At 34.4% G+C, this 27,313-nt stretch overlaps 1 protein-coding gene across 3 annotated transcripts in view; it reads left to right on the top strand.

Annotated features, from left to right (window-relative positions):
* The window catches only part of LOC106878026 (uncharacterized), a 151,148-nt gene extending 124,545 nt beyond the window's left edge, over window positions 1-26,603 (top strand). For all 3 annotated transcript variants that reach the window (XM_052968640.2, XM_052968639.2, XM_014927106.3), the window contains 11 exons: window positions 359-430; window positions 4,157-4,220; window positions 5,698-5,758; window positions 9,784-9,896; window positions 11,704-11,766; window positions 13,813-13,891; window positions 16,769-16,973; window positions 19,605-19,654; window positions 20,866-21,335; window positions 22,422-23,723; window positions 26,414-26,603. In XM_052968640.2, coding sequence (XP_052824600.1) covers window positions 359-430; window positions 4,157-4,220; window positions 5,698-5,758; window positions 9,784-9,896; window positions 11,704-11,766; window positions 13,813-13,891; window positions 16,769-16,973; window positions 19,605-19,654; window positions 20,866-21,335; window positions 22,422-23,723; window positions 26,414-26,457 — 2,523 coding nt within the window. In that variant the 3' untranslated portion in view covers window positions 26,458-26,603. The remainder of the gene's footprint in view (window positions 1-358; window positions 431-4,156; window positions 4,221-5,697; window positions 5,759-9,783; window positions 9,897-11,703; window positions 11,767-13,812; window positions 13,892-16,768; window positions 16,974-19,604; window positions 19,655-20,865; window positions 21,336-22,421; window positions 23,724-26,413) is intronic.
* Window positions 26,604-27,313: the final 710 nt, after the last annotated feature.

Raw genomic sequence — 27,313 nt, 5'->3', positions numbered from 1 at the left:
TTCCTAGCGTCCCCCACCACTCCCCACCACCACAAACATAGACCTCTTTCTGCAGTAAATTCAAATCACATTCAATTCACAAATAAAACTTAATCAAATTAGCCCGTAATTTTGTTGTTTTTGCATCCATTGTTCACCTGGATCTTTCCACTGCCCCCAAGGCGGCAGTACCGCCCACTTTGGGAACCACTGATCTAAACCATGCCACCATGGAAAAGGGGAATATTAAAGTTACAATGGTGGTGACAGCAGTGTAAATAAAACAGGAATTAGAAAATTTATTCAAAATAATCTGGACAAATATTTAAAAAAAAAAATTTTTTTTCGTTAATGTTTAATATGATGTATCTGTTTACAGGTGTCTTGGTCAAATGGTGAAACTACTGAAGTCTATAAAACATTTCAAGAAGTACTTGAATTCTCAAATAAGGTTTGTATACAATCATCTGATAATATATTTAACATAATTACATTATTATTTTGTTTTTAATAATTTTATTTTAGAATATATTTGTATGTTTTGAAATATTCTTATGAATTGTATAGTTTGTCCTAGTAGATTTGTATGAAGTTTTCAATATAAGTAGCTATAACTTCCACCTCATGTTCAAATAGCTGTTGTTAGTTGTAAAGATACTTGTCACTGCAATTTCAGAACTCTCTCTGAGTGGTTGGCGTTAGGAAGGGCATCCAGCTGTAGAAACTCTGCCAAATTAGACTGGAGCCTGGTGTTGCCATCCGGTTTCACCAGTCCTCAGTCAAATCGTCCAACCCATGCTAGCATGGAAGGCGGACGTTAAACGATGATGATGATGATGATGATGATGATTTTAGTATTGGAAAATGGACCTAAATTACCAAAACCCAGAAAACACACACACACACACACACACACACGTATGTGTTTGTATACACTCTCTCTCTCTCACACATATTTTGTGAGTATGTTTGAAGAAAGAAAAGAAAGAAAATGACCATCCCAAATATAACAACATATATATATATGTATATATATGTATTCATTTGTCAATAATTTTGCAACAATGAAGCAGATATTATTGTTTGGTAACAATAATGTTTTTCAAGCATAAAAAATCCCTAGAGCCCATCCTAGCTTCCATTTGAAGTCTTAAGAATTATAAGATATTTTTATGAAATACAGTAATGCCTCAATATATGAGTTAATTTCTTCCCAAAAATTGCTCATAAAGTGAAAACTCGTGAAAGAGAGCAATTATTTCCCATAGTGGCAATGTTATAAATCGTAATTTGTTCCCAGAAAGGTATTTTACCTATGAAATATATAATACTCATAAATAAATGGCAATAAAATAGTTGAATGTAAAGAATATTTTATGTAAAGTAAAAAGAATGTCAAGATCATTTATAATAATGAATATTAATTATTATAATCGTTTTCAGAATCACTTTCACTCGCACTAAACTTGTCCACACCATCACTTGTAGATGCAGTCACTGATTCACAAGCACTTGCAGAGGGACTTGGAGATTTCTTTTTAAAGAACAAGTCTAGAGTTGTCTGCTTAGAAGAAGCCTTTTTTTTTTCGTTCTCTATAAATTTCTTGATAACATGCAGAAGCATTTGTTATGGAAGTAGAAACTTTTGCACTTCGTTCAAAATTTGGATCTTGTACTTGAAAGATAAAACTCATAAACCTGAGGTCTCGTAAAACAATTCCTCATAAAGTGAAGTATTACTGTATGCTGACATTTTTCTTCATTTGGCTGGTACAAAGAAAACAGTTGAGTCTTAATAAAATCTGGCCTAGTACATAAATTATTTACTTCACTTACTTTTCATGACCATGATTAGAGTGTTGGACTCCTGATCATAAGCTTGTAGTTTTGATTTCTGGACTGGGCATTGTATTGTGTTCTTGAGCAAAACACTTCATTTCACATTGCTCCAGTCCACTCAGCTGGTAAAAATGAGTAATCATGTGACGGATTGGTGACTGTTCAAGGAACAGGGAATATACATGCCACAGAAACCAACAATAACTGGCCCTATGAATCTTTATGACTTGGGAAGGATCTCTGTCTTTCATTACTGGCCTATCTTGTGTAAGGGCTTAAGGCTTGTAACAGCTATGATTGTTTGGGATAAGTGCAAAATGTGGCTTGGAAATTTTTCCTGAACAGATACCAACAAGGAAATTTAGATTAAAAAGCAAATCTGTGCAGGATGTTATATTTGAAAATCATACCGGAGTATTGGTTAAGATGGATGGATGGATGGATGTTGTGAACCTTTCAGATTTGTTATAAATGTAAAGGAAAGTAGTTTTAGTGTAAAATTGGGGTTCTTTTCTTTGTAATTAGCTGGGATTACTGTTAATGGAAATAGTTTTTGACTTGTCTTAATTGTTTCTGATTTTGACATGAGATCAGCACTTTTGAGGGAGGGGACCCCAGAACTATTGACCTCACAGGGATTAAAACCACAATTGAACTTGGGGTTTGAACTCAGAATGTAAAGAACTGAAAGAAATACCTCATGTTACTTTTTTTTGCCAGTGATGTAAAGATTCTTCAAATGGAAAATGTTTAGTTCCTGCTAAAGCATCATATCCTTTAAAAATAGTTAATCCTTAAATTTCTTGGGAAAAGAATTGTTTTTTGTTTCGTTTATGCTCTCTCAAAATCACATCTTACCATCCTTAAGAAAGGAAAAACATATTGAACAGTGTAGTCCTAGATACACTATACTTTTATGTGTCCTTCGTTCAGTTGGGCTCCTTCTTAGGCTGTTAAGTGATAAATTTGAAAGTTTTAAGGAATAATGTTAAAAGAACAATTGCTTGCAATTGAACTTTTAAGTCACTGGTGAGTTATGCTTAAAAATTAAGTTGCTCTATAAATGGAATAATTGAAATTCAATAGCTTGTTTACTATGCTATTATTTGTCACAAAATGAACTGTTGCTTCTGTTGCTTAACTTTCATGACAAGTTAATGGAAATTTCAATTTGAAATACTTGAAATATTTTAGTAAGGTGGGTTAAAGAAAAATTTAGTCCATGAGAAATGATAATAAATCTCATTGTTGAATCACTGTTAAAAATGTTTAAATTTTAGTGTATTTAACTATCATGTAAATATTTCTTGTGACAGAGAACAGTATATTTGATAAATTAAACTAGAATAAGCACAAATTTATGTTTATAAACTGATGTATTACATGTGATATGATCATGTGGTGAGGACAGAAGATTTGAATCTCAGATTAGAATTGGTAGTAAAATATTAATTTTCTTTGGCTTTAAACATGAAATAGATTTTGTGTATTTTTATCAGAAAACCTGTTATTCTCATGAAGTAGATAAGGAATGGTTGAAATAGTGGGCATCTATATACTAAATCTGTATTAATCATGCTTGCACTGCAAATTAGATGTAACACATTAGCCACAGTTAATTTGATAATACATTTTAAGTTCAACACCAACTTGTCTCACTTTCTTTAATTTCATAAATGCAGCTCATAAATAATTGTCCGGTTTCATGTTGAATCCTTTTCCTTCTTGTCACATGATGTGAAATGCTGCATTTCCTTATATTTTAATGCCCTTTTGTTTTATTTACTTCTGTCTAAATCAATATTTGCTTGTATTTAGCACAAGCCTAATTTTGTTTTGTCAGTCTGTTTTCATTTGATTTAGATTAGAATGGTGTTCATTCTCTCAGTGTCTTTAAAATGAAAATTTGGGTCGTAGACCTGATCCATTGCCTAGCTTAACAATACCTGTTCCTTGAGTACCTATTTCACAATACACCCTTTTTCTAGTATCTAAGCTAGGTCTTTTGTTGGTGGGTAACTTCACACCTGTCTCTGAGACACTGAGAGAAGTCATAGGTGCTACCTTATAATCTAAAATTATTGTATAATCTTAGTAGACTATTTTCCCCAGCTTGTTAATTAGGATTCTACAAAATTCCATTTGTTCTTACATTTGTTATATTAATTGGGTCTTGAAACCAAAGACCATTCTTATATAGTAGAATTGTTTAGTTTGGAAATGAATTTTTAATTTATTCTAATTTTCTTTGTATATCATTTTTGTTAAAAGAAAAGCATCATTTTATCTTTATAATGCAAGTTATATTACATTGATAAGGTTTCTTTTTATGTTTCAGTTTTCACGAATAATTGATGATGTTAATGTGTACAAACAAGATCGAAGGATTCCTTTTCTTCAAAGTAAGCATTCTTTTCTATTTCTTCCCTCATTAGAGAATTAATTGTGCTTAATGATATGAGTATATCAAGCTACTAACTCCATTAGATATTTCAAAAATAATCTGCATGCTATTTCCAGTTTTAAAACTTTATACTTCATATCAGTTGAATGTAAAGATTTTCTTGTTTATAGAAATAAAGGGCTTAAGAATTCAGTCATATCGAAGAAAGTTGGTGGGTTAGAATGTAGTATCTGACTATAACAAAACACAGTAACGCAGATACTATATTTCTGATGACATGGCTGAAAGAGAAAGATTTGTAACTAAAGTGGTACCTTACATTTATTGATTTAAGAACTGCTATTGACAGGAGTTCCAAGTACTGTAAGCTGGTGAGCAAAGGAAATTTAGGTGTTGATTAATTCATCATGTGTATGAGATGTAATGCAAGTTCAGCAAAGAGTTAAAAGTACAAAGTGGGGTACAAAAAGTGGTCCTTTTCATTTTAGTTCTTGAAACCATTGCAAAATCAGTTAATGACCAGATGTTAACAGAAGTGTCTACATATAAGTTTTTTGAATTGTATGCATTCTATACAGGTTCTTTGAATGAATTCAGTTGTGAAATAAGTTTTAAGTGTAGACAACAGATGTATGTAAAACGGAATGAAGATACAATTTACCTGGAGTAAAGTATTAGTAATAAAAGCTTCCATAGCTCAACAGTAATAAAAAAAAAAAAAAAGAATATAGACAGATAGATAGTTTGCAAGAAAGGGTAGAGAGAAATTCAGCACTGTAGCTCAGAGATCAACAAAATTTTTAATTGCATTTTCTGCTAATTCCAACAAAGTCTGTCTGACCCATACAAACATGGAAAAGTGGACATTACAGATTGGATAGGCCATTCATCTTGGTTTTTGTCATTTCAACTGTAAGGAAAAGCATCATGAGATCTAATCTCACCATCTCTCACATTTCCACCTTATTGCATAGTTTAAGAAAGAATAGTCTTTTGTCAGCTTTTCTGGGCTTTTAAGGTGATGCATGGTGAAAGTGTGATACGGTTGATATTTATTTCTGTATTATGAAATGAGGGTGACACTAAGAGAGTACCATTCTGGCCCAAATGTCGAATGCTTTCAGTTGATTCATTGAACTAAGTATGCCATGAATTCTGAGTAACTGAACATAAATGAAATATGTGTCTGATGTAAATGCAGTCAGACCGTGACAGATAGGGATAGTGGTAGGAATAGAGTGTGACATGTAGGGGAGAAAAAAGGTGCACACTGACCAAAGATATGAGGCAAAGGTAGGCTCACTGAAGACTGAGAAATGGTGGTAAGATAGGAACAAAGATGTTCTACATACGAAATTACACTGGGCTGGGACATTTACAAACTTTAAAATATAGAACTGTTTAATCTCTGCCAACGTGGAATAGTTTTTAAAAACAATGATTTTTACATGCTAATTTTTTTCTTCTCTTTTTAGATTTTTACAAAGAAGAACATGTAGAGGATGTTAATCTACAAAATATATCTCATTATGTAGGGTAAGTGTTTGTACAAAATTCAAATATATAATTCTATTCACCTCTTCCCCCCAAAAACATCATAGGTACAAGCATGGCTGTGTGGTTAAGAAGCTTGCTTTGTAACAATATATGTTCAGGTTCAACTCTACTGCATGGCACCTTGGGCATGTGTCTTCTATTATAGCCCTGAACCGACAATGCCTTGCAAGTGAATTTATTAAACAGAAACAGTCTGAAAGTCCATTGTATATATGTATGTACGTGTTTGTGCGTTTTAGTCCCCTATCACTGCTTGGCAGCTAGTGTTGGTTTGTTTACATCCCCATAACTTAGTGGTTTGACAAAAGAGATAAAATAAGTACCAGACTTAAAAAATAACCACTGGGATAGATTCGTTTGACCAACCCTTTGAGGCTGTGCCCCACCTTGGCTTTAATTCAAAGAGTGAAACACATAAATGAAGAATTATCTATCCATTAGCTAAAAGCTAACTTGCAAAAAGTCCCAAATGTCACTGTGCAGGTTTTTCTATTAGAAAGTTGTGTTGTGGGAAAGCTGTCCAAAAGTTCTAACTCATGCCAACATAAAACTGTTATGGGAGTAATTTTCAATCAATATATTCATGTAACAGGAACTGAAATTGTTTGTACAGTGTGTGTCAAGTGGAGCCGTATTTGCCATTGTGTATTATAAGGCAAAGCAGAAACATTAACATCACTTGACATCATTTGCTCATACACTTTATCTGGCTGACCTGAAATATCATGTTTTATTTTTGCCACCCATTTTTATCCTTTTCAAACTTGACCCCATATATAAAGGGTCAAGTCTTTATTGTTGTGCTACACAGGTTATGTAGTCAAGTGGTCACAATAGTTTTATATCTCTAATGTGATTGTTTCAGAAATTGGGTTAAGAGAGAAATAGTCTGCTATCTGGATAAAGTTGGTAGGGTGTGGTTTGAGGGAGCTTTGGCTGGTATTTCTTGTGTGTCAAGTGACTACGTAAAAGTATATTCATTGGCTCAAATGGCATTCGTTTTTACTAATGTTTAGATACTAAGCATCATGGCCTAGTACTTAGGGTGTTGCACTCATGATCCTGAGAATGTGGTTTTGATTCCTGGATCAGGCAATGTGTTGTGTTCTTAAGCAAAATACTTCATTTTACATTGCTCCAATCCACTCATCTGTAATGAATAACTCTGTAGCACATTGGCGCCCCATTCAGAGGGGACTGTTGTGATCTCAGTCACTAATATGCTGTGGAAACCAGGTAACTGGCCCTATCAGTTCTAGAACTCAAGACAGGAATGTCCCAGGTGTTGTTGTTGTTGTTGATGATGATGATTAAATACTAAATGGGTTTCAATATTTCTTGCCCTCTAAAATGATTGCACTGCTGATAAATTTGCTGTCCATGTTGCTATGATTTCATAGAACATTCTGGGGTAGTGTTTTATGGATGAATGTCCTTTCTGACACCATGCTTTTTAGTCCCCGCATTCAATATGCAGAGATATGTATCTATTTAAAGCCTGAGACACATGCGATTAAAAGAAATATGTGGAGACAAGCATGATTAAATTTTGAAGCAAGCATTGAAATCTGCTTGTACAATATCTCTATATCTGCATGAACCAGATTGATTAAATCTAGTTATTTTATATTTGTCATGTGTAGTATATCTTATTTAAGATAGCATTCCTGGTTCATTGTTAATTGGTGGTTTGGGAAGTATATACAACTTCAAAACACTTGCTCCATCAATTTTTTCTTTTTGTTTTTTTTTGTGAACTGGAAAAATTGTACCTATTTTTATATTGTGCACAGATGACAAGTGTAGTCAACTAACATGTTTTGTTAACTTATTCTCGAAATAGTATGATGTTTTCATCAATACATCATGTCTTCGATGTCCTTCAATTTTTTTCAACTGTGGCTATGTGGTTAAGAAGTTTGCTTCTCAACTACATGGTTTTGGGTTCAGTCCCACTCTATGGCAGATTGAGCAAATGTTTTTTATTATAGCCAAAAGCCAACCAAAGCATTGGTTGATGGAAACTGAAAGAAGCCCACCATATTTATGAGTGTGTGTGTGAGAAAGAGAAAGAGAGAATGTGTATATCTGTCGCCTTTGTCTAAACATCAAATGATTGTTGTTAATGAATATCGTCCATTTCCAATATTCTGTGAAAACTTATCTGGCAAATATTACCTTGCTTCAAACCAAAAGAGCTGATGTCCAGAAAGGTATTTGGCTGTATAACATCTGACTCAGTAAACTTCATCAGGCCCATTCCAGCATGGAAAAGTGGATGTTAAAATGATGATGATAAGAAAGCATGTAGAAAGAATAACAGAAAAGAATGTGAAAATATTTTGTTAGGAGATATTGGGTTATAAACAAAGACTTTTATTTTCATTATTCATGTTAAAGACAAGTTACCTAGATATCTATCTCTTACTGCACTATTGACAACAGTATAAGCAGTTAGTTATGTGAAAATGGCTCACCTAGAGACTGTTCCATCAAGAATTACCAGCTTGTTATAGTATTTAACCCTGTAGCATTTAAATCAGCCATATCTGGCTCAAATATTCAACCTGTTTTATGTTCAAGTCAGCCAGATCCAGCCTCTCACACCTACCCTATAATGTCATTCTAAAAGTAAAACATTGCATTATCAAAATCTCAGAGCTACGAGCCTATGCATTATTCAAAACAATCTGAATAAATAAGCATTACATTTGACAGAGTCATCAGAATGCTAAAGAATTAAACATAGATAATACAAAAATCTTGACTGTAAAGCTGTTGATACCATTTGTTTTTCATATTGGGCTCAATTCTATAGTGTAAATCTTCTGACATAGTGTTAGGACAGCCTGAGATTTGTGAGTGAAATTAGGTAGATGGAAACTGTAACAACCTATAGATTGAACTGTACTTGTTGGCTGGTAGACATAATCTGTTATGAAGTTTAGCAACACTATCTGGTTCTTGATCACTTTTATGATTACTTTGTTGCAAGTATTTGTACCAAGTCTCATGGCATCTGGGAGAACCCATGAATTGTGGTTTTTTCCCACCTTTTCTCCATTTATCACAGAAACCTTGAGAAATGTCATCAAGACTGTCTTAACTAAGACCATTAAAAGAAAAAGAACCAAAACAAAAACTAAAACGTTCCTGTCTTTCAAGCTTTGTATTTTATCAGCTAATGATTGGATATCCTTTCTAATGTCAGCTATTTAATTGTATAGTGAGTGCTAACCTACATTTTTTCTTACTCTACTCAATAGATTGTTATTGTTTAGAGTGAAGACAAGCCTGCTGGGTCATAGCAATGATCTAAGGTATTCAAGGCATAACCATCCTACCTTATAATGACTACATTATCATATATGTCCTTTTTGTTAAAGATAGTAGGATGAGATTTAAAGATGCTTTGGCTGGTATTTCTAACAAACTGAGTAACTATGTAGAGACTTTCTCCTTGGTTTGAGTAAGTTAACTGAAATATATTACATGACTTGCTCAAGGTTACAATGTTTTGGCTGTAATATGTTTTTCTTCAATTCCATATCTTAATATTTAAACCCTGGTGTAAAATTTCAAAAGGCTACTTCTATAATACAGACTTTCTTTTTTTCATATGCTGGCACAAGTTCAATTGTTGTTAAATAAGGATTATATATAAAGACTGGCCCCCGTGCCAGTGGCACGTAAAAAGCACTATCTGAATGTGATCAATACCAGGTCCACCTGACTGGCCTTCGTGCTGGTGGCACGTAAAAAGCACCCACTACACTCTCGGAGTGGTTGGCATCAGGAAGGACATCCAGCTGTAGAAACATTGCCAGACCAGATTGGAGCCTGGTGCAGCCACTGGCTCTCCAGACCTCAGTCAAACCGTCCAACCCATACCAGCATGGAAAACAGAGTTAAATGATGATGATGATGTTTCTTAATAAGTGTAATTATGAACTTCTATCATACTTTTTATTTTGTATACTAATCTTGTAATTTTTTTTTAACAGACAATTGGAAAAACTCCCCTCAAAGTTTTTAGAATGTGATCATCTAGTCAAATTTTTTGCTCCATCAGATTCAAATGGATCCTCTACTTTCCGGTCAACTGATTTTCATTCAGGTTTGTCAACATAATGTCTTTTTAAGTAATCCCTTTGCATGAAATTTTGAAACATATTTCCTTAAAACAAAACTTTTTGAAAGCTGTACAATCTGATACCTCTTTCAGGTATCCGAATAATAATCCTTTTTACTTATAAGCACATGGCTGAAAATTTTGGGGGAGGGGGCCCAGTTGATTACATTGATCCCTGTGTTCAACTGTTACTTAATTTATTAACCCTGAAAGGATGAAAGACAAGGTTGACTTTGGCAGATTTTGAACTCAGAACATAAAGATGGACAAAGTGCTGCTAAGCATTTTGCCTGGCATACTAATGATTCTGCCAGCTTGCTGCCTTAGGTATCCAAATAATAATAAAAATAATATTGTGAGGAAATACTTGAATATTACTAAAGACCTCTGCAATGAAGGCACTCATATAAAGGCACTCCTTCACTTACCATTTGCTCAAAGAAGAAACCATCTCTCACAACTTCTACATCATTACTCTCACAATCCAAGTCAGTTGTTATTTGAAGTTACTGCCCTCTTGGACATGTCAAGAAGTGTGTTTCTATTTTGGCAGGTTTTTATAGTTGGATGCCCTTCATAATGCCAAACACTCAAGAGTGTACTGAGTACACTTCATTGTGGTACTAAGCATTGGAGAGGTTACCTTGCCTCCACAAGAATTCTGAATACCTTCCGTGTCCCTTCATCCAAGGCAGACTTATCAAGAGAATGACAGGGGGAAGAGTAAGAGGAGAGAAGTAAAATGTTGCATAAAAGAAGAAAGCACAATATCTCATCCGAAAGGAATATTTAAAAAAACCAAAACATATCAACCAGATTATGGCTAGGAGAAAGCAGTTTACCCAAAGTGGCCACCTTCAGCTTCCACTATGGCCTCAAGGCAGCTCCAGAACCTGGTGTATGCATTCCTCACTGTGTTTATGGGAAAATCTTCAAACACATCCTTGGTCTTAGCATTGTAGGAAAAGTGCTTGGTGTCTTTCTCAACTTCACCTCACACATAGTAATCTATGGGATTACAACAGGGGGAATTAGGAGGCTAGAAACTAGGGTGGATGAAGTTGTAAAAATCCTCTGACAACCACTAATGATTCCTTCCAGAGGTGTGGTAAGCATCTGAATCGTGTTATCAGACACATGGCTTTCCAGGAGCAGCCCTCTCCAGCCAGAGTTTGACCACAACCTCCAGTAGCTTCACATAGCTGTCTGAGAATGGGCTTTGTTAAAAAATGTGGGGATGAATTCTGGCATGCGGATGCTATCAAAATGCTTGCCGTATTCCTTCTTGCTGGCCATGGCTTTATAATATGTTTTAGCTGTCCATATCACATCTTACAGCATTTACAGTGTTCATAGAGCATTTAACAGCAGTCATGATGTCAGTATTTTGATACCTGGTGTGAATCATTATGATACAGTTAACTCTTTTACTCTTTTCCAATATTCAGATGGCTTCCGGTACTTTATGTCAGCTTTTTTTCAACTGTAACTTTAATCTTTATCCTCCATAATGCCATTGACTGTTCACCAATACATCAAACTGTTCCTGCAAAAAGGAGACAAAAAGTCATCAAATTTAGCCCTGTATATCTTAATTGCTCTTCTAGATGGATTGCTTATGTTGTGGCTTGAGGAGTTTAATGTCACTTCTGTATATTGTTTCTTTTTTTGATATGGTTTTAGCCCATGGACTTTAACCATGTCACCTGTTAAAAAGTGTTAAGAATGTTCAGTTATAAAAATGCTTATCCAATAAATATTTTTTTAATTGAGATTTTATTTTTAATTCCAGCTAATGAACAACCTGTGATATCTCCATACAATCAGAAGTCTTTCAACACCGTATCTCCCTCAGGTAAGAAATATTTTTTATGTTTTGAATCTTGGGTATTTTCAATACTTTTTTCTCTTCATTAGTTTAAACAGCTGATTTTTTTTGTCTCTGTGCATTATATATTTTGAATACATTTTAAATTTACTGTAATTATGGAATACTTCTATTTGCTTTTCACTCTTTCTTCCCAACAAACATTTGTAATTAATTTTAATTAAAGTAATTTCTGGTAGCTCATTTGTTGTACTTATTAAAAAAAACATAATTTTGTAATCATTAATGATTTATTGACTAGTAGATCTAGTATTGTTTTCTGTTTCTGAAAAAAGAAAAGAGTGAAAAAAAAATCCCTTTCTTTAATTTATCACCTAAATTAATATCAAAATGAATTGAGGGAGGTAAAATTAAAAGCTTGTTCATGACTAGAATGGTATGATTGAGCTCAGCTGTTTTGGTGTTAGAAAATAATTTATTAATTTGTCATTTTTCTAAGTTAAGACTGTAAAGGAACACATGTAAGTGTTCTGTGCCTGTGCAAGTCATCATCATCATCATCAATATTTAATGTCTGTTGTCCATGTTGGCATGGGTTGGACAGTTTGACCAGGGTTGGCAAGCTGAGGGGCTGCTCCAGACACCAGTCTGATTTGACATGGTTTCTATGGCTGGATGCCCTTCTTAATGCCAGTGCATATATACATATATAGTTTTACTTCTTCATATGAGTTAGACTCCTTAGGTGTTCAACAGCAATCATGTTTTCACAACTAAGATCAGCTCTTTATGTTACTCTATACTTTTTCAGTTTCTCCACTGGTTCATGCCTAATAAATATTCATAATAGGCATTTTATGAAGAACATCTATTAATTTCCATTTGGTGGAACATTTCATATTAAGTTCACATTGTAATTAGTGGTAGGGTACCTGTGAATGGTTATTTGTGCAGTTTTCTCCATTTTAAGTTCTCTGATAAGGAGGGATATTAATTTTGAGGAGCTCATCTGTCGTTTCCTTCTGTACCTTGACAACCAGCATATGCATCTTCAGACCAGTTGATTTCTTGTGGTAACTTTGTTACTAGAACAGTCAGTCATTAACCAGTCTTGTCCCATGGTACAAAGGCAAAGTAATAATAGCAATAATTATTTTAGCTTTTAGCTTGATATCTGGATCAATGTTACTGCATATCTTGGACTAAATAGACATCAGAAATTGATTCTTTCACAGTAATTTGTGGAGGAATTTATATTAATTTTGAAAAGTAGAATTTCTATATGTGTAGCAGAAGTATCATCTAAATGGTTGTTTAACTCTCCACCATACATCTTCAGCTTTAGAATGCAATTTTGCTCTGTCAAACATGTAGGTGAATCCATTTTCATTAATACATCCTCAGCCATTTGTGTGCACAAATAAAGGATATTTAGTAACAAAATATACAAAAAAATGACAGGTGAACATGACACTTGTAGCAGTGCACATGCAGCAAAAACCTCTCAGATATCATATGCTGGCAGAATCAGTTGCACTCTCTGTAACAAAATAAGTAATTTGGTAGTATGAATTTTTGAATTTAAAAATATGCAGAATAAAAACCAGTTTTCCACTTCTTAGCACCCAACATTTGTCTTCAAATGGGTTTTGTGCCCAGATGGCAGCACCACAATGTATCTCACTTGTTCATGAATGTAATGGGAATTCTAATTGCATACACTTTATACAAAACATTTTTAGTCCCAGTGTGTCCTTGTGAGGTCCCTTTTCCTTTGCTATTATAATAAAGAAATGTTTTACTCTTTGGTCATAATCATGTACCTTTTCAGTGCTTCTTTTATTTGTTAAAGATTGGTTCTATAATTAGAACCAGTAATGTGTAATTACTTGGAGATAACAGTGTTAGAGATTCATGTACAGGGCTGAAATGTAAAGATCCTTGGTAAATATTTTTGAAAACCTGAGATTATTATTTTGCTTTTTTTATACTGAAATAAAGTAATATTTTTATTAAAGACTTTTTATTATTTCTTGATAGAAGTTTTAAAATGTATATGTGTAACTTTTTCAGGGGAACTCGGTAATCGACAGCATCATCAATCTACATATTACAATCCACATCATTCTCAATTACCATCAAATAATTACAGGTAATAATTTCTTTCGTTACCATTCTGCTTTTTAACTCTTTACATCGTATTTTTTCTGTGAACTGCTCAGCCATGAAAGCTGAGTGTGTAATCTGTTAGATTATGTGGCTTATCCCATAGTACATCACAGTGGCTGATATAAGATTTGAACTTTGCAACCATTGTCTCTTTCTGTTGGAAGTCCTTATTCTAAGTCAGTATATATAAAATATGTTTAAAACGGTGTTCACATTTTGCTTCAGTTGCCTTACTTTTTTCCAAAATTTTTCTTTGAAATTCAGCCATAAAAGCTTGTTAAAATCTTCCCTGAAAAAGTGGTGAGCTGGCAGAATTGTTACAATACCGGACAAAATGCTCAGCAGCATTTCAGCTGTCTTTACATTCTGAGTTCAAATTCCACCTATGTTGACTTTGCATTCCATCTTTAATAAGTACTAGTCAAGGTTGACTTTGCCTTTCATCCTTTCAGGGTCGATAAATTAAGTACCAGTTGTGTACTGGGGTCGATGTTAATTGACTAGCCCTAAATTTCAGGCCTTGTGCCTAGAGTAGAAAAGAAGAAGTACCAGTCAAATACTAGGGTGAATGTAATACACTTAACCTCTCCCCTGAAATTGCTGGCCTTGTGTCAAAAATTTGGAACCAATGTCTTCTCTGAAAACAAAATAAAGTTCATGTTAAGATTCGATGAACTTGTAGAGTGCAAGATGATGATTCTTGTTATGGAGAGTAACTAATGAAAACATTTGAACTTGATAATATGGTCGATAGTACAGCACCTTAACCTCAAAGCTGTTAGTAAAATCTAGTTATTTAATTGTGTATATAATCAAGTATTAAGAAAGTTTCTCACAAGTAACCAAAGTTGATGAAAAAGGAATTGACTTTCTTGCATCCATATTCAAGTTTTTTTTATGGTGAATGGATGTAATTTCAGTGACAATTAAACCATTTGTTATGTAAGCAACTCTTTGGTACAATAAAAAGACATAATATCAAATGATGTTTATTACGTTCCAACTTTTAATAGTACAAATGTAGTCGATAGGTTCTGTTACTAATTGACTAATTAGTGCTAGAAATGGTTATAATGAATGCATAATAGTTATAGCAAGGAAAAGAATGAAAGAAGCTCAAGGAATATTGCTCCTATTGTTAATAGAAGTTTCATTCTCCATGCAAAAGGTATGTATGGAATATCTGTAAGTGGTGAGGCATACTAATGAAACACGAGCATTGAATTTGGAGGATCTGTGGAAACTGAATAGAAATAAATTTGTGGTTATGATTTGTTGAATGCATAACATGTATGTAAGGCAAAGGCACATTTGAACTGAGATCAGAAGGGCTGATAATTAAGAATGTCAATCTCTGCATGTAGGAGAGATAACTGTGTGTGTGTGTGTGTGTGAAAATGCAATGTGAAAAGGCAAAGAGCACTATGTGCCAACAGTGTTAGGTACCTGAGCAAGACAATTAAAAAAAATACAAGGATTAAATGATGGGATGACCCAATTTTTAGATATTGAGTGTCATTAATGAGATGATACAGGACCGAGGAGAAAAATGGAAAATAAAAATGGGTATTGAATCAGCAGTGATGAAGATATTACAGAAGATTGTCAAGTTAGGAATTTTATGGTATCAATTTTATTTAAGAAGAGAGGAAAATGTTTTCAATGTATTTTTAGTATCTATGACAAAAGCTCTCTTTGAATCTGTAATGACCTAAAACTTAAGTAAGATGTATTTATTGCTCTGTATGCTTCAATTATATTAATTTTACTCCTTATGGACTGATGTTGAATATATTGTTCCAATGTAAATAGAAGCATCTTCTCTAACAACTCTAGATTTATAGAACCATCACACCTCTGCCAGCATAAAAATATGGTTATTTTTTTTTTTATCTACTCAGATGTGTTTAATATTTTGATGATACTAAATCACTAATTCTTTTATAGTAATCAGGTTATATTAGCAGGAGCCATTAGAAAAATAAAGAAAAACTAGGGTTACTGAGAAGATGAACATTTGGCATTGAAGATTAGTAATTGTTATTTTACTGTCAATGACTACATTCTCCAATATACAATCATAACATTAAGAAAGGAAATAATGAAATATCGTTGATAAACAGAACAGAAATTATTCTTAAATTCTCTTGTGGCAATAGAATTTGAAAGTGATTCAACCAATTTATTTTGCTATTGTTGAGATAAATTTAGATTTATTGATGAATATTTTCTTAATCAAATAGGCTTGCCAATCAACTTTATCTTAAAAAGCATGTTTTTTTTTTTAAAGTTTTTTTGTTTTATAATTTTTTCTTTTATAGTTGAAACACCCTACCTTCATATACACACTCACACAGATATTCTATTAATAAATAATTAAAATATCATTTGCTTGATTATTTACAGAAGAGTGAATGTTTTGGTGAATAACACTTATCTGTTTTCAGATTCAGTTTTGTACTTGAGCTGAATTTTTTTCATTTTTAAAAACATTTCTCACATAGAATAAATATAGATTTTCCTATTATAGCTTTATCTTTTCACTGATAACGTTGACACAATGATTATTCAATTAATATCCTTTATCTCCTTCCTACTGTTAATTTAGCCACATCCTAAAAGTGGCACCTATTTCAGCCAGGGAGATATTGTTGGTTTTGTTAGCATGGTGAAAATGTAAAGAGTTTTGAAAATTTGGGATATAACACAGATAAATATTATTTGTTTATGCTGTGAATCATTTAATCTTGAAATGTAAATTGTTGCAATATATGTCTTCGTTTATAATTTGTATAATTATAGCTTATTTTAACGTGTTCATTGTCTTGTTTCAATATTAATTCAACTATGATTATTGCAGTAACAATAGGACTGTCTTGATGAATAACCAGCTGAATGCTCCCTGCCAGGGTATCTCTCCAATGTATTCCCCTTCATCATCACCCCCACCTGTGGTTGCAACATTGCACTCATCACTGCAGCAGTCCAACAGCCGGTCAGGCTCTCCTGCTAGTGTAGATGGTAGTTCTTCAATAAACTCCAAACACACAAGTTTTGAGCCAGAGGTAAGTGATCACTATTTTGAAAGCAATGGTTTTTTTAAAAACAGCCTGTTCATATCCTTTTGTAAAAGATTTGATTATAGCTTTTCATCTTCCTAAAATCAAAGGAAATTTGATTTGTAAGAGAAAACAAAATGTAATTTTCAATTTTCAATTCCTTCCATTTTTCATTCTACTGGTAGACCATTTTCTTGATACAATTGCTTCTTATCTCAATATCACTGTCACCGTCTATGCAGACTTAAGTTGGATTACTTAACAGGATCTTCGGCTCCAATGTCTACTTTGGCATAGTTTCTACGATTGGATGCCTTTTCTAATGTCAGCTATTTCACAGAGTGCATCAAGTGCTTTTTTTGTGGCATTGGCATCAGTGAAGAAGGAAAAGAACATGTATGTGTGAGTGTATATCATCATCATTTAGCATCCGCTTTCCATGCTGGCATAGATTAGCCGACTTGAACTGAAACTGGTAAGCTGGAGAGCTGCACCAAGTTCCAGTCTGATTTGACATGGTTTCTATGGCTGGATGCCCTTCTTAACACCAACCACTCTGAGAGTGTAAAGGGTGCTTTTCATGTGCCATTTACATGACACAGGCAACAGCAACGACTACAATTTCACTTGGCTTGGCGAGTTTTCTCAAGCACAGCATGTTGCCATAATCTCAGTCACTTGTCACTGCCTTTATGAGGCCCAACATTCAAAGGGTGCTTTTTATGTGCCACCAACACAGGTGCCTGTCACATAACACTGGCATTGGCAATGACTACGGCTTCACTTGGCTTGACAGTCTTCTCAAGCATGACATATCGCCAAAGGTCTTGGTCACTTGTTATTGCCTCTTTGAGGCCCAACATTCAAAGATCATGCTTCGTCACATTGTTCCATATTTTCCTGGGTCTACCTCTTCCACAGGTTCCCTCCACAGTTAGAGATCAGCACTTTTTTTATACAGTTGTCCTCATCTATATGCATTACATGCCCATACCAGCGCAGTCGTCTCTCTTGCACACCACATCTGATGCTTCTTATGCCCAGCTTTTTTCTCAAGATACTTACACTGTCATACATGCACATTGACACTGCACATCCAGCCTACGCATGTCCTCAACAGTCACAGCCCATGTTTCACTGCCATGTAGCATAGCTTTTCACACTCATGCGTCATAAAATCTTTTCACTCTGAGGGAGAGGCCCTTTATTACCAACAGAGGTAGGAGCTCTCTGAACTTTGCCCAGCCTATTCTTATTCTAGCAGCTACTCTCTTGGAGCATCCACCTCCACTACTGACTTTGCCATGTAGATAATGGAAGCTATCAACTACTTCTGGCTTTCCCTCCTGGTGTTGGATGGAGCCTATTTTCTGTACATTTTTAGTGTCTATTTGTACCTGTGCACCTTCCACACACAAAGACTATTTTCCCTGTTAATCTTCCTTGATATTGCTGCACCTGTTATGTGACCAGAGCTTACACCAGGTACATCTTATTGACTTTCTACTTATGCCCTTTCCACAGATTGAACAGGGCCATCTACTTGAAGGGATTTGTGATTTGTCCACTTTCCTACTTACTAAGACTTTGGTTTTTGTTAGATTAAATCTAAGGCTCTTTGATTCTTGACTTTGCTTCTCCGCCTGAAATTTCTTCTCTAGTTCTGGAAGTGATTTGGCTATGAGAACAAGGTCATCAGCATAGAGGAGCTTCCAGGGACAGTCTATCTTAAATGCCCTTGTTATTGCCAGGAGGACTATGATGAACAAGAAGGGGCTGAGGACTGATCCTTGGTGAACCCCTACTTTTACCCAGCAGCTCATATATATATATACACACACACACTTGCAAGAATACACACATAAATGCAAAATAAGGTGGGAAAATTGGTACTCAAATACTGAAGGTAGAGTAATATGCTTTTTTATTAAAGCTGCAAAAACATCACAAAGCTGTTACTCAGAGTTTCACGTTTCCATTTGTGTTGGAGGCATGATAAAATGTATCAAGTGCACTCTGTAAAGTGGCTGGTGATAGGCAGGATAGTTCATGATGGAATACCTGCTAAACTGGAATGTATGAAAATTGGGTGCTTTTTTTTTTTTTTTCTTTTTTTTTTCTGCTGTATGGGTCACTCATCTGAACATCTTTTTCTTGATTCAGTTGTTAGACTATGGCCATGAAGGGTTTAGCTGAACAAATTACCCCCAGTACTTATTTTTTTTTTTTGTTAAATCTGGTACTGTTCTATCAAGCCCAGGGTTACAGTAGAAGATACTTGCCCAAGGCTGCCATGCAATAGGTTTGAATCTAAAACCACATGGTTGCAAAAGCAAGCTTTTTTTAATCACACAACCATATTCCATCATGACAACAAAGGGGGAATAAAAAAGCAACAGGTATAAAATGATGATGATATATGTGGACGTATATTTGCATACAATATATTCCCATGTTATTTCTCTCTTTCCATTATTTTTTAAAGAACATTTTCCCTGAAATTTATCTAGAAAATTGTAAAACCTTTATCTATAATACCTCTTTAAACATGATCTTTACTGTTCTACATCTGAGTGTACATAAGCACATTTTCTAAGGAACTCCTATTAAAAGCCACATTAACTTTATTTCTTACAGTCCAAAGATGAAGAGAAGTTATATTTTCAGGAAATTCAGAAGAACAGTCGGTAAGTATTAGGAATTGGTTTCCACTTTAGAACCAGAAAATACTTCAGTTTGATCAATTCTTTATATTCTATAAAGCTCAAGTGTAGCTCACATTAAATTACTGCTTATATATCTGGTACAGTGCTGCTCCTACACATATATGCATATATCTGGTGTTGCTACTACATATACAAACATCCGAGTACACATATTTGATTGGTAAAAACTCACTAACATACTACAGCTATTAGCTTACAGATGTGCTGTTTCTTCTCTCTCTTTTTTCTTTACTGCTTCTATGGTTTCTGCATCTCTGACCAGTAAAATGCACAACTCCCCTCCTTGAGGTATTTACCTCTGTTCATTTTCTTATCTCCTGTGTTTCCCAGCTACTAGAACCCAAATCAAATACTCTACCCAATCATTTTGCCCAGAGCTCCAAGATTCTTGTATTCCTTTTCTGCTCATATTGTTTTTTTTTCACTCCAATCATCATTCTACATGCAATAGGGCCTACATGTAAAGGGCATCATTTTACATGTAAAGGGCCTACATGTAAAGGGCATCATTTTACATGTAAAGGGCCTGCAAAAGTTATGAGTGCCTCTTAAAAAAAAAGAATACTATTTATAATTTTATAAAAGAGATACCAACATTATCCTTTTAACTATTGTGAATCCTTATCTCACCTGCAGCAAGGATGAAGTAATTGAGATTTAATAATGGTATGAAAAGCAATGAACCCGTTTGATACTAACCCACTTGAGACTGTCTTTGGTTCTCATTCAGACTTCCAGTTTTACAATAATCTTAATTAAAACTTTTTATTAAAATTTTGTTTTAATTTATGTTACAAATGCTAACTTAATAATGACATTTACTTTACTTTTTTCATTATTTTCAAAATTAATTGAAACAAAGGCAGCATATTTCAACAGAAATCATCATCATCATTGTGTGATGTCTGCTTCCCATGCTGGCATGGGTTGAACAGTTTGACTGGAGTTGGCCAGGCAGGAGCCTGTACCAGACTTCTGTCTGTTTTAGCAAGGTTTTTATGGTTGGATGCCCTTCTTAATGCCAACCACCCACAAAAGAGTTGACTGGTCAGATTCATGAAAACTAATATCATAAATATTTCTTTTCCACTAACTTTTTGTAAAATAAATGCCTTTCTTTCAGGATACATTTTATAGCTTTTTATCAATTTTTCCCTTTTCATATTTTCTAGTGACAAACGCCATTTAAATGGTGTAATTGATTATGGTAATATGACAGGAATGCCACCAACATTGCAACCTCCACCTGTGTGTTCAGCCAATGTGGGGCCTTCTCATCCCACTATGACCTGGCCCCCTTATTCAGCAATTAAGAATGCATATCAAATAACTTTTCCAACGGGACATCAGCATCAGCAGCAACAACACCATCACCATCATCATCACCATCATCATCCACAGCAGCAGGGTCCTCGTGCAGGAATCACACAATCTGTAGCTGTCAATAACTCTTATTTTTATTATCCACATATTTCCCATGCCCCTAGTGTTCTTCCTTCAGTATCATCATGTACTGCTGACAGTTCACCTGTTGGTTCTGACTACTGTAGTCAACCACCCAGCCCTGGGGCTCCATCAGTGACAAATATCACTGCAGTTCCGGCTTCTTCATCTTCAGTTGCATCGGATGATAGTGATAGAGGTAAAAGCTGATTTTTACTTAAATGTACTTTATTATGGAGTTTGATTTTTCAGGTTTTGCATATGATATATTTGTGATTCATAAATATTTTTCACATTGATTATGATATTGTTTTCATGATGTTAGTTTTTCTTTTTATAACTTTAAAGAGAGCAGAGTTTATACTGATAGTGTGTTTAAGCTGTTCTAAAGACAAGCCAATAGTAATTAAATTTAAAATCAATTTTGAGTTAAAAACATTTCCCATCTTCTAAATGTTGCAGATATTGTGATGTAAGACCTAATTAAAAGGGTTTTAGATTTGTCATTTGCAAACAGAGTTTTTAACGTAGTTTCAGATGAGAATTTGTAGTGAAGAATTTGTAGGCATAAGTTTTAGACTGTCATTATAAAGTATAGCTAGGGGACTCTAATAATTTTCTAATATAGGGGACTTCTGTGATTAGATCCACCCCAGTATTTAGTATTATATTTTATTGATCCTGGAAAGATGCGAGACAAAGTCAACTTTTGTAGAATTTGAATTCACAATGTAAGGAGGTGGACAAAATACTGCAAAGCATTTAATCTGACACTCTAATAATGCTGCCAATCCAAAAACAAGGTGAATTTTTACAGAGGACATGAATAGCATAATATGATAGCACGAGTATGGAAAGACAATCAGCCAGGCTTGCATCCTATCAGTTCATTGATAATGAAAGAGGTTATGTCTTTGTGGTGAATATCAGAATTTATATATGTACTTAATGCTTGTCACTTTATGAACATCTGTGATCCACTTAACCTGTGCTGATTTCCATAGCGTTGAGAGAAGTTTTCTCCTGAACCTAACTTTTCCAGAAGGAGAAATGTAAGTCATCTCTGAAAGAAAACCACTGAATCACCATTGCTTTCCCTGTTGAATTATAAGCATCCTTTTGAAAAGGCTCTTAGAGTTTTATGGAATTTGTGCTGGTAACAAGATTCTTGACTACTTAAATTTCTTAAAGTGATTGTGCACATATTTACACGCACATATTTTGTTTCTGTACCATCATGTTTTTGTTTAATCATTGTTCTCACTTGGTACCATTTTCTTTTCAGTCAAGACTGGTAAGGAGACTGAACAGTGTTATGATCAGGACTATAGGAAAAAAGAACTTGGTAAACCCAACTTGAAACCACAGCAACCTCTCTTGAAATCTACAGCCAGAGGTCAAGTGGACGATCAGACGAAAGGGAATATACAACAGATTTACCTTGACCATCAACAGTTACCTTTTGGAAATGTAACAGGTGGCTATAACACTGTCTCTGAAAATATACCAACTGTACCGCAACACCGTCACCATCTTATTACAGGTCGGACTACATACAAGGCACAGCCTGCACACACAAATTTAGGAATTAACCCCAAAAACATGATTAACATGCCTCCTGATGGCAAATCTACGACTCCAATTGTGCCTTCAATGTTTAATCACAACTCTGACATGACTAATTTGAGTACAACTGTTATCAATTCAACTACTCCAACTTCTGTTCTTGCAACTGCAGACAACACTGCACAGCATTCTCTCTATTCAGTAGGTACATGGACGCGGAATTTAATTCCTGTATGCACACGGACTGCTGTTGCATGCTCAACTAGTGCTCTAGTTTCAACAGGCTCTTCAAATTCCAGTCCACCACCAAGACAAAATATAGGTAATATGAAGAATAGTAACATATGTTCCAATTCAGTACCTCAGTCCCCACCTAGTGCTGCTCCTGATTCAACCTGTTCATCCTCATCTGACCAAGCTAGTGGCTTGGCCACTCTGAACTTCCTTGCACAATGCTCAAACCAAAGTAGTGTCATTACTAACACCATCGTTTATTCATCTCAAACATTGAACTCAAGTTCTCCGAGCCAAGTTTCTACAGGCCGGTCGGGAATGTGCAAAACATGTGGCTGTGATGGCTACCATCAATTAGGTGTCATTTCTTCTCCTGTGGCTCCACCAGCCAATAATATCCCTCCTAACCATTGGCCATCCTTTGCAGGGAACATGGGCTACATGCCACAAAATTCTAATGGTTTGATACCACTTCACTACCCAATGCAATTGGTTAGTGCGATCCCAACTGATCACGTATATAACAACCCTACTAACATAAGTTTGGTGCATTTGAACTCTTCAAATCAAGCAGCTGTATCATCATCGTCATCCTCTACGTCTTCATCATGTATGCTGAGCCAGATGTGTAACTATGCATCTTTGGGTCTACATGCCACGCCACCACAACCACAACAGTACACCATGACAATGATTAGCAATAAACACTGCAGGTCATGTTTTAACTGTGGAGGATCTGATCATGTTGCCAGTGATTGCAAGGAAACATCTATGGAAGCTATGACAGGTAACTTATTACTTTCTTTCAAATATTCACCTATTTTTCGCTAAACATTTTGTTAAACCTTAATATATTTTTATGTGCTTTTTTTGATTTGTATTCAAGATTATTGTCCTTTGTTTATTCTTACGGAAAAACAAAACTTTTTTCCTCTCTGCTTATTGACGATCAAATTTTAATTCCAAGTTGAAATAGCTTTACTTATCAATATCCAACTTTTTTCATATCAAATAATATGGCACTTCCTTAACTCTGACACATCTTCATCACCATTTCCTCTCTTTTCCCATTAAGGTAACCATGCCCCCCCCCCCCCCCCCAACAAGAAGCCTGTTTCTGTTCCTCTGTCATACTTTAACCTCTCATCATTTAGCATAAAGCCACCTCCCTCAATACTGCACACCCTCAGTTGAAGAGTCTTGTTTTGTGAGTTATTTGGTGATCTCACTAGTGCCAGTGCTGTGTAAAAAGTACCCAGTACACTCTGTAAATTGGTTGGCATTATGAAAAGCATCCAGCCATAGAGACCATACCAAAGCAGACATTTGAGCTTGGTGCAGTTCTCTAGCTCACCAGCTCCCATTGAACCAGCCATCTCATGCCAGCATGGAAAACAAACATTAAATGGTGATGATGTAATTTCCCAACTTGCTCAATGTAACAACTAATTTTTCCATAGCAAATTCCCTTCTGCTTTTGTGATAAAAATCACAGGTTTCAGATTTGAATTATAAGATAGTCACATTCAGAGCATTGACTGAATGATGAAGTCTGATCTAGAATGACTGTTCATATCTTCTTACTGCTTAATCTTGGACCACTCAGATGCTTTAGTATTGTCGACCACTCTTCCTCAACAACAAAATGTATCTTATATATAGATCATTATGTATTACTGCTAGACTCAGATGTTGTGTTAAGTGTTTTTATTTTTTGTTTAGAAAGATGCTAATATTTGTCAGTTATGTCCCACTAGCAAATACCACCATAATTACGATCAAAGACCATATAAAATTTTGAATGCTATTTTCCATGTTGTTGTAATGCATAGATAATTATGTTTCCATCAGTTTTCCATACAAGTATGGATTGTATATTTCTGAAAATATTGATATTTTAATTCTCACATTTTCGTTTCCATTTTCTGATACTAGCATAACAATTGCATATTAGTAGCTATTAATGCAAGTTTATTTCCTACTATTAACCATTTTACTCTAACATTGGCTTGGTAGCTATTTAACAAATGAAGTAATATGTCTGAATTTAATGAAACACTGATTACATGTTGTATTACAAGGTTTGAGCTTAAGACTAAATTTATTACTGCAGTAACTTAACCTCATAGCTAATGTGCAAGGTAGCAAAAATAACATGTTGGTAAGAACTGACAAGTAGAGCAATCAGCATGTGTTCTATTGCTGACAGGCTTCTTACTGCTGTCATAAATGATTTCAGTTGCTGTCAAAGTAGAGATGTTTGTGAAGAATTTGAAGAATTTCTGGTACTAATGCTTGTGTAACTTGTGAAGTTGCATAGACTTGAACATTTCCAAACTCTATAACAGAAGGTGTTTTCCTTTCAATATAAATTTAATGAGTATTTCTAAATTCATTTAATTCTTTTGTCAAGAAATAGCTACATTGTGGAGATTCTTGGATAACAGATTCACTGCTCTTGTGTATCCATTTTAAATACTCATAAATATGTGTACATATACACACACTGACAATCAGATATGCATGTATGTGGTTAACTACTAATGCCTTTATATATATATATATATATATATATATATATATATATATATAACATCAGGAAATAATTGCATAGGACTTAAAAATTTTCTTGCATTAAGAACAAGCTGAAAATACGAAAATACTTGGGTGTTTATTTAAGGATTTCCCACTTACTCACTGCTTTTGCTGGGTCCCAAAGGATTTGCTTGTTTAGTAACAGGAAGGTTTATTTGAATTCAGAATGCAGAGCTAATCTACTCAAGGGATACACTGATAACGTGGACCTAAAAGCAAATAACATTGTTCTTTATGCTTCTCACCAAACATGATGCTTTAATAGACTACAATTTATTGTAGTCTATTTTAAATTTTATTTTCTTTTGATTTCATATGTTTTTCATTGTTTTGATATATTTGCAATATCACTTTGCTGGGAATGTCTTTGTCTCCAGTCATTTCCTCTGGTATTTCTCTGGGTGATAATTTTTTTATCAAGTCAGATCTTTCATTCATCTTTCTATGAGTAGATCTAATTGTTGCTAGTGTTGGAGCTACTGAAAGCATGTATTATTTACAGTACTGTTTTTGCCTCTCTCTCTCTCTCTCTCTCTCTCTCTCAAAGTGTCACATTAGCATTGAAACTTGAGAATGTTTGATAACAAGAGAACAACTTAGGATTTTTGGATGTATTAATGGAATATAGGAGAGACAAGAAGATGCATGCTGAGTATGGGAACTGGGAAGTGAAGAACAGCAGAGAATGTTGCTTCTAATGTGTAATATGAAGCTGGCTAAAACAATTATAAACAATTGTATTGATTTGGCCTACCCATGCTAATATGGAGAACTGGTGATTAACAATGTTCTTTTAGTTATATTCTTTCTTGGTTTTTAACTCTTGTAAACTGCATTGATTTCTGTTGTATCTTACATTTTTCTTATATTTATATTTTTCAGGCCAGTATCGGTTGAATTACAAGAGCAAAACTGCAGCAGACTGACAAACAAAAATTTGTTGACCATTTTACATGCACATTTTCTTGACATAATGTTGGCCACACCAATATATACTGCTGCATATAAGCACAAACATTGGATTTGGCTGTTTTTGCACTCTCAAATACTATTGGTTTGCATGTGTTCCATGCCTGATATCTCCCAATAGATATACAGCCTGCAATGATGTCATAGTTAAGTGGAACATGCTATTATCATGCACAAGTCAGTCTTTATTTTATGCATGTGCATATGCACACAAACACACACATACAATCTTTCTGAGACAATTCAGATCTGTGTTCTCACTTGATTTTCATGCAGTCCATTACATCCCCTTCAGCATGCCACCTTCTGTACCTGCTGCATTTTGATCATTAATCCACTTGCTCCACTGTTCAGAATTCATATATCATATGCAATATTATATATACATATATGATATACATATATGTACATAATATATGATATATGTATATAATATATAATATAATATATGTATATAATATATATATATATATATATATATATATATATATATATATATATATATATATATATGTATACAATACATATATATGTATATAATATATATATAATATTATATAAAATGTGTGTATATATATATATATATATATATATATATATATATATAGACTTCTCAGATCAAGCTCTATAAAGAGTTCGTATCTCTGTCACTAACCATACATCAAGTTGCTAATGTATGGATTCTCTAGTGAAGAATTATGAATGATGGACAAGGTCAATTACTATGAAACAATCAGTACTGCTTGCTGCTATCATTGTGACACACAGTCACATGGACAATTCAGAAGAGGCATCAACCATTTAGACAAATCA

This window comes from Octopus bimaculoides, chromosome 6 (assembly GCF_046866305.1).
Source record: "Octopus bimaculoides isolate indiv1 chromosome 6, ASM4686630v1, whole genome shotgun sequence".
Classification (NCBI taxonomy): Eukaryota; Metazoa; Mollusca; class Cephalopoda; order Octopoda; family Octopodidae; genus Octopus; species Octopus bimaculoides.
Note: the sequence above shows the minus strand (reverse complement) of the source record. Positions and strands in the feature narration are given on the sequence as shown.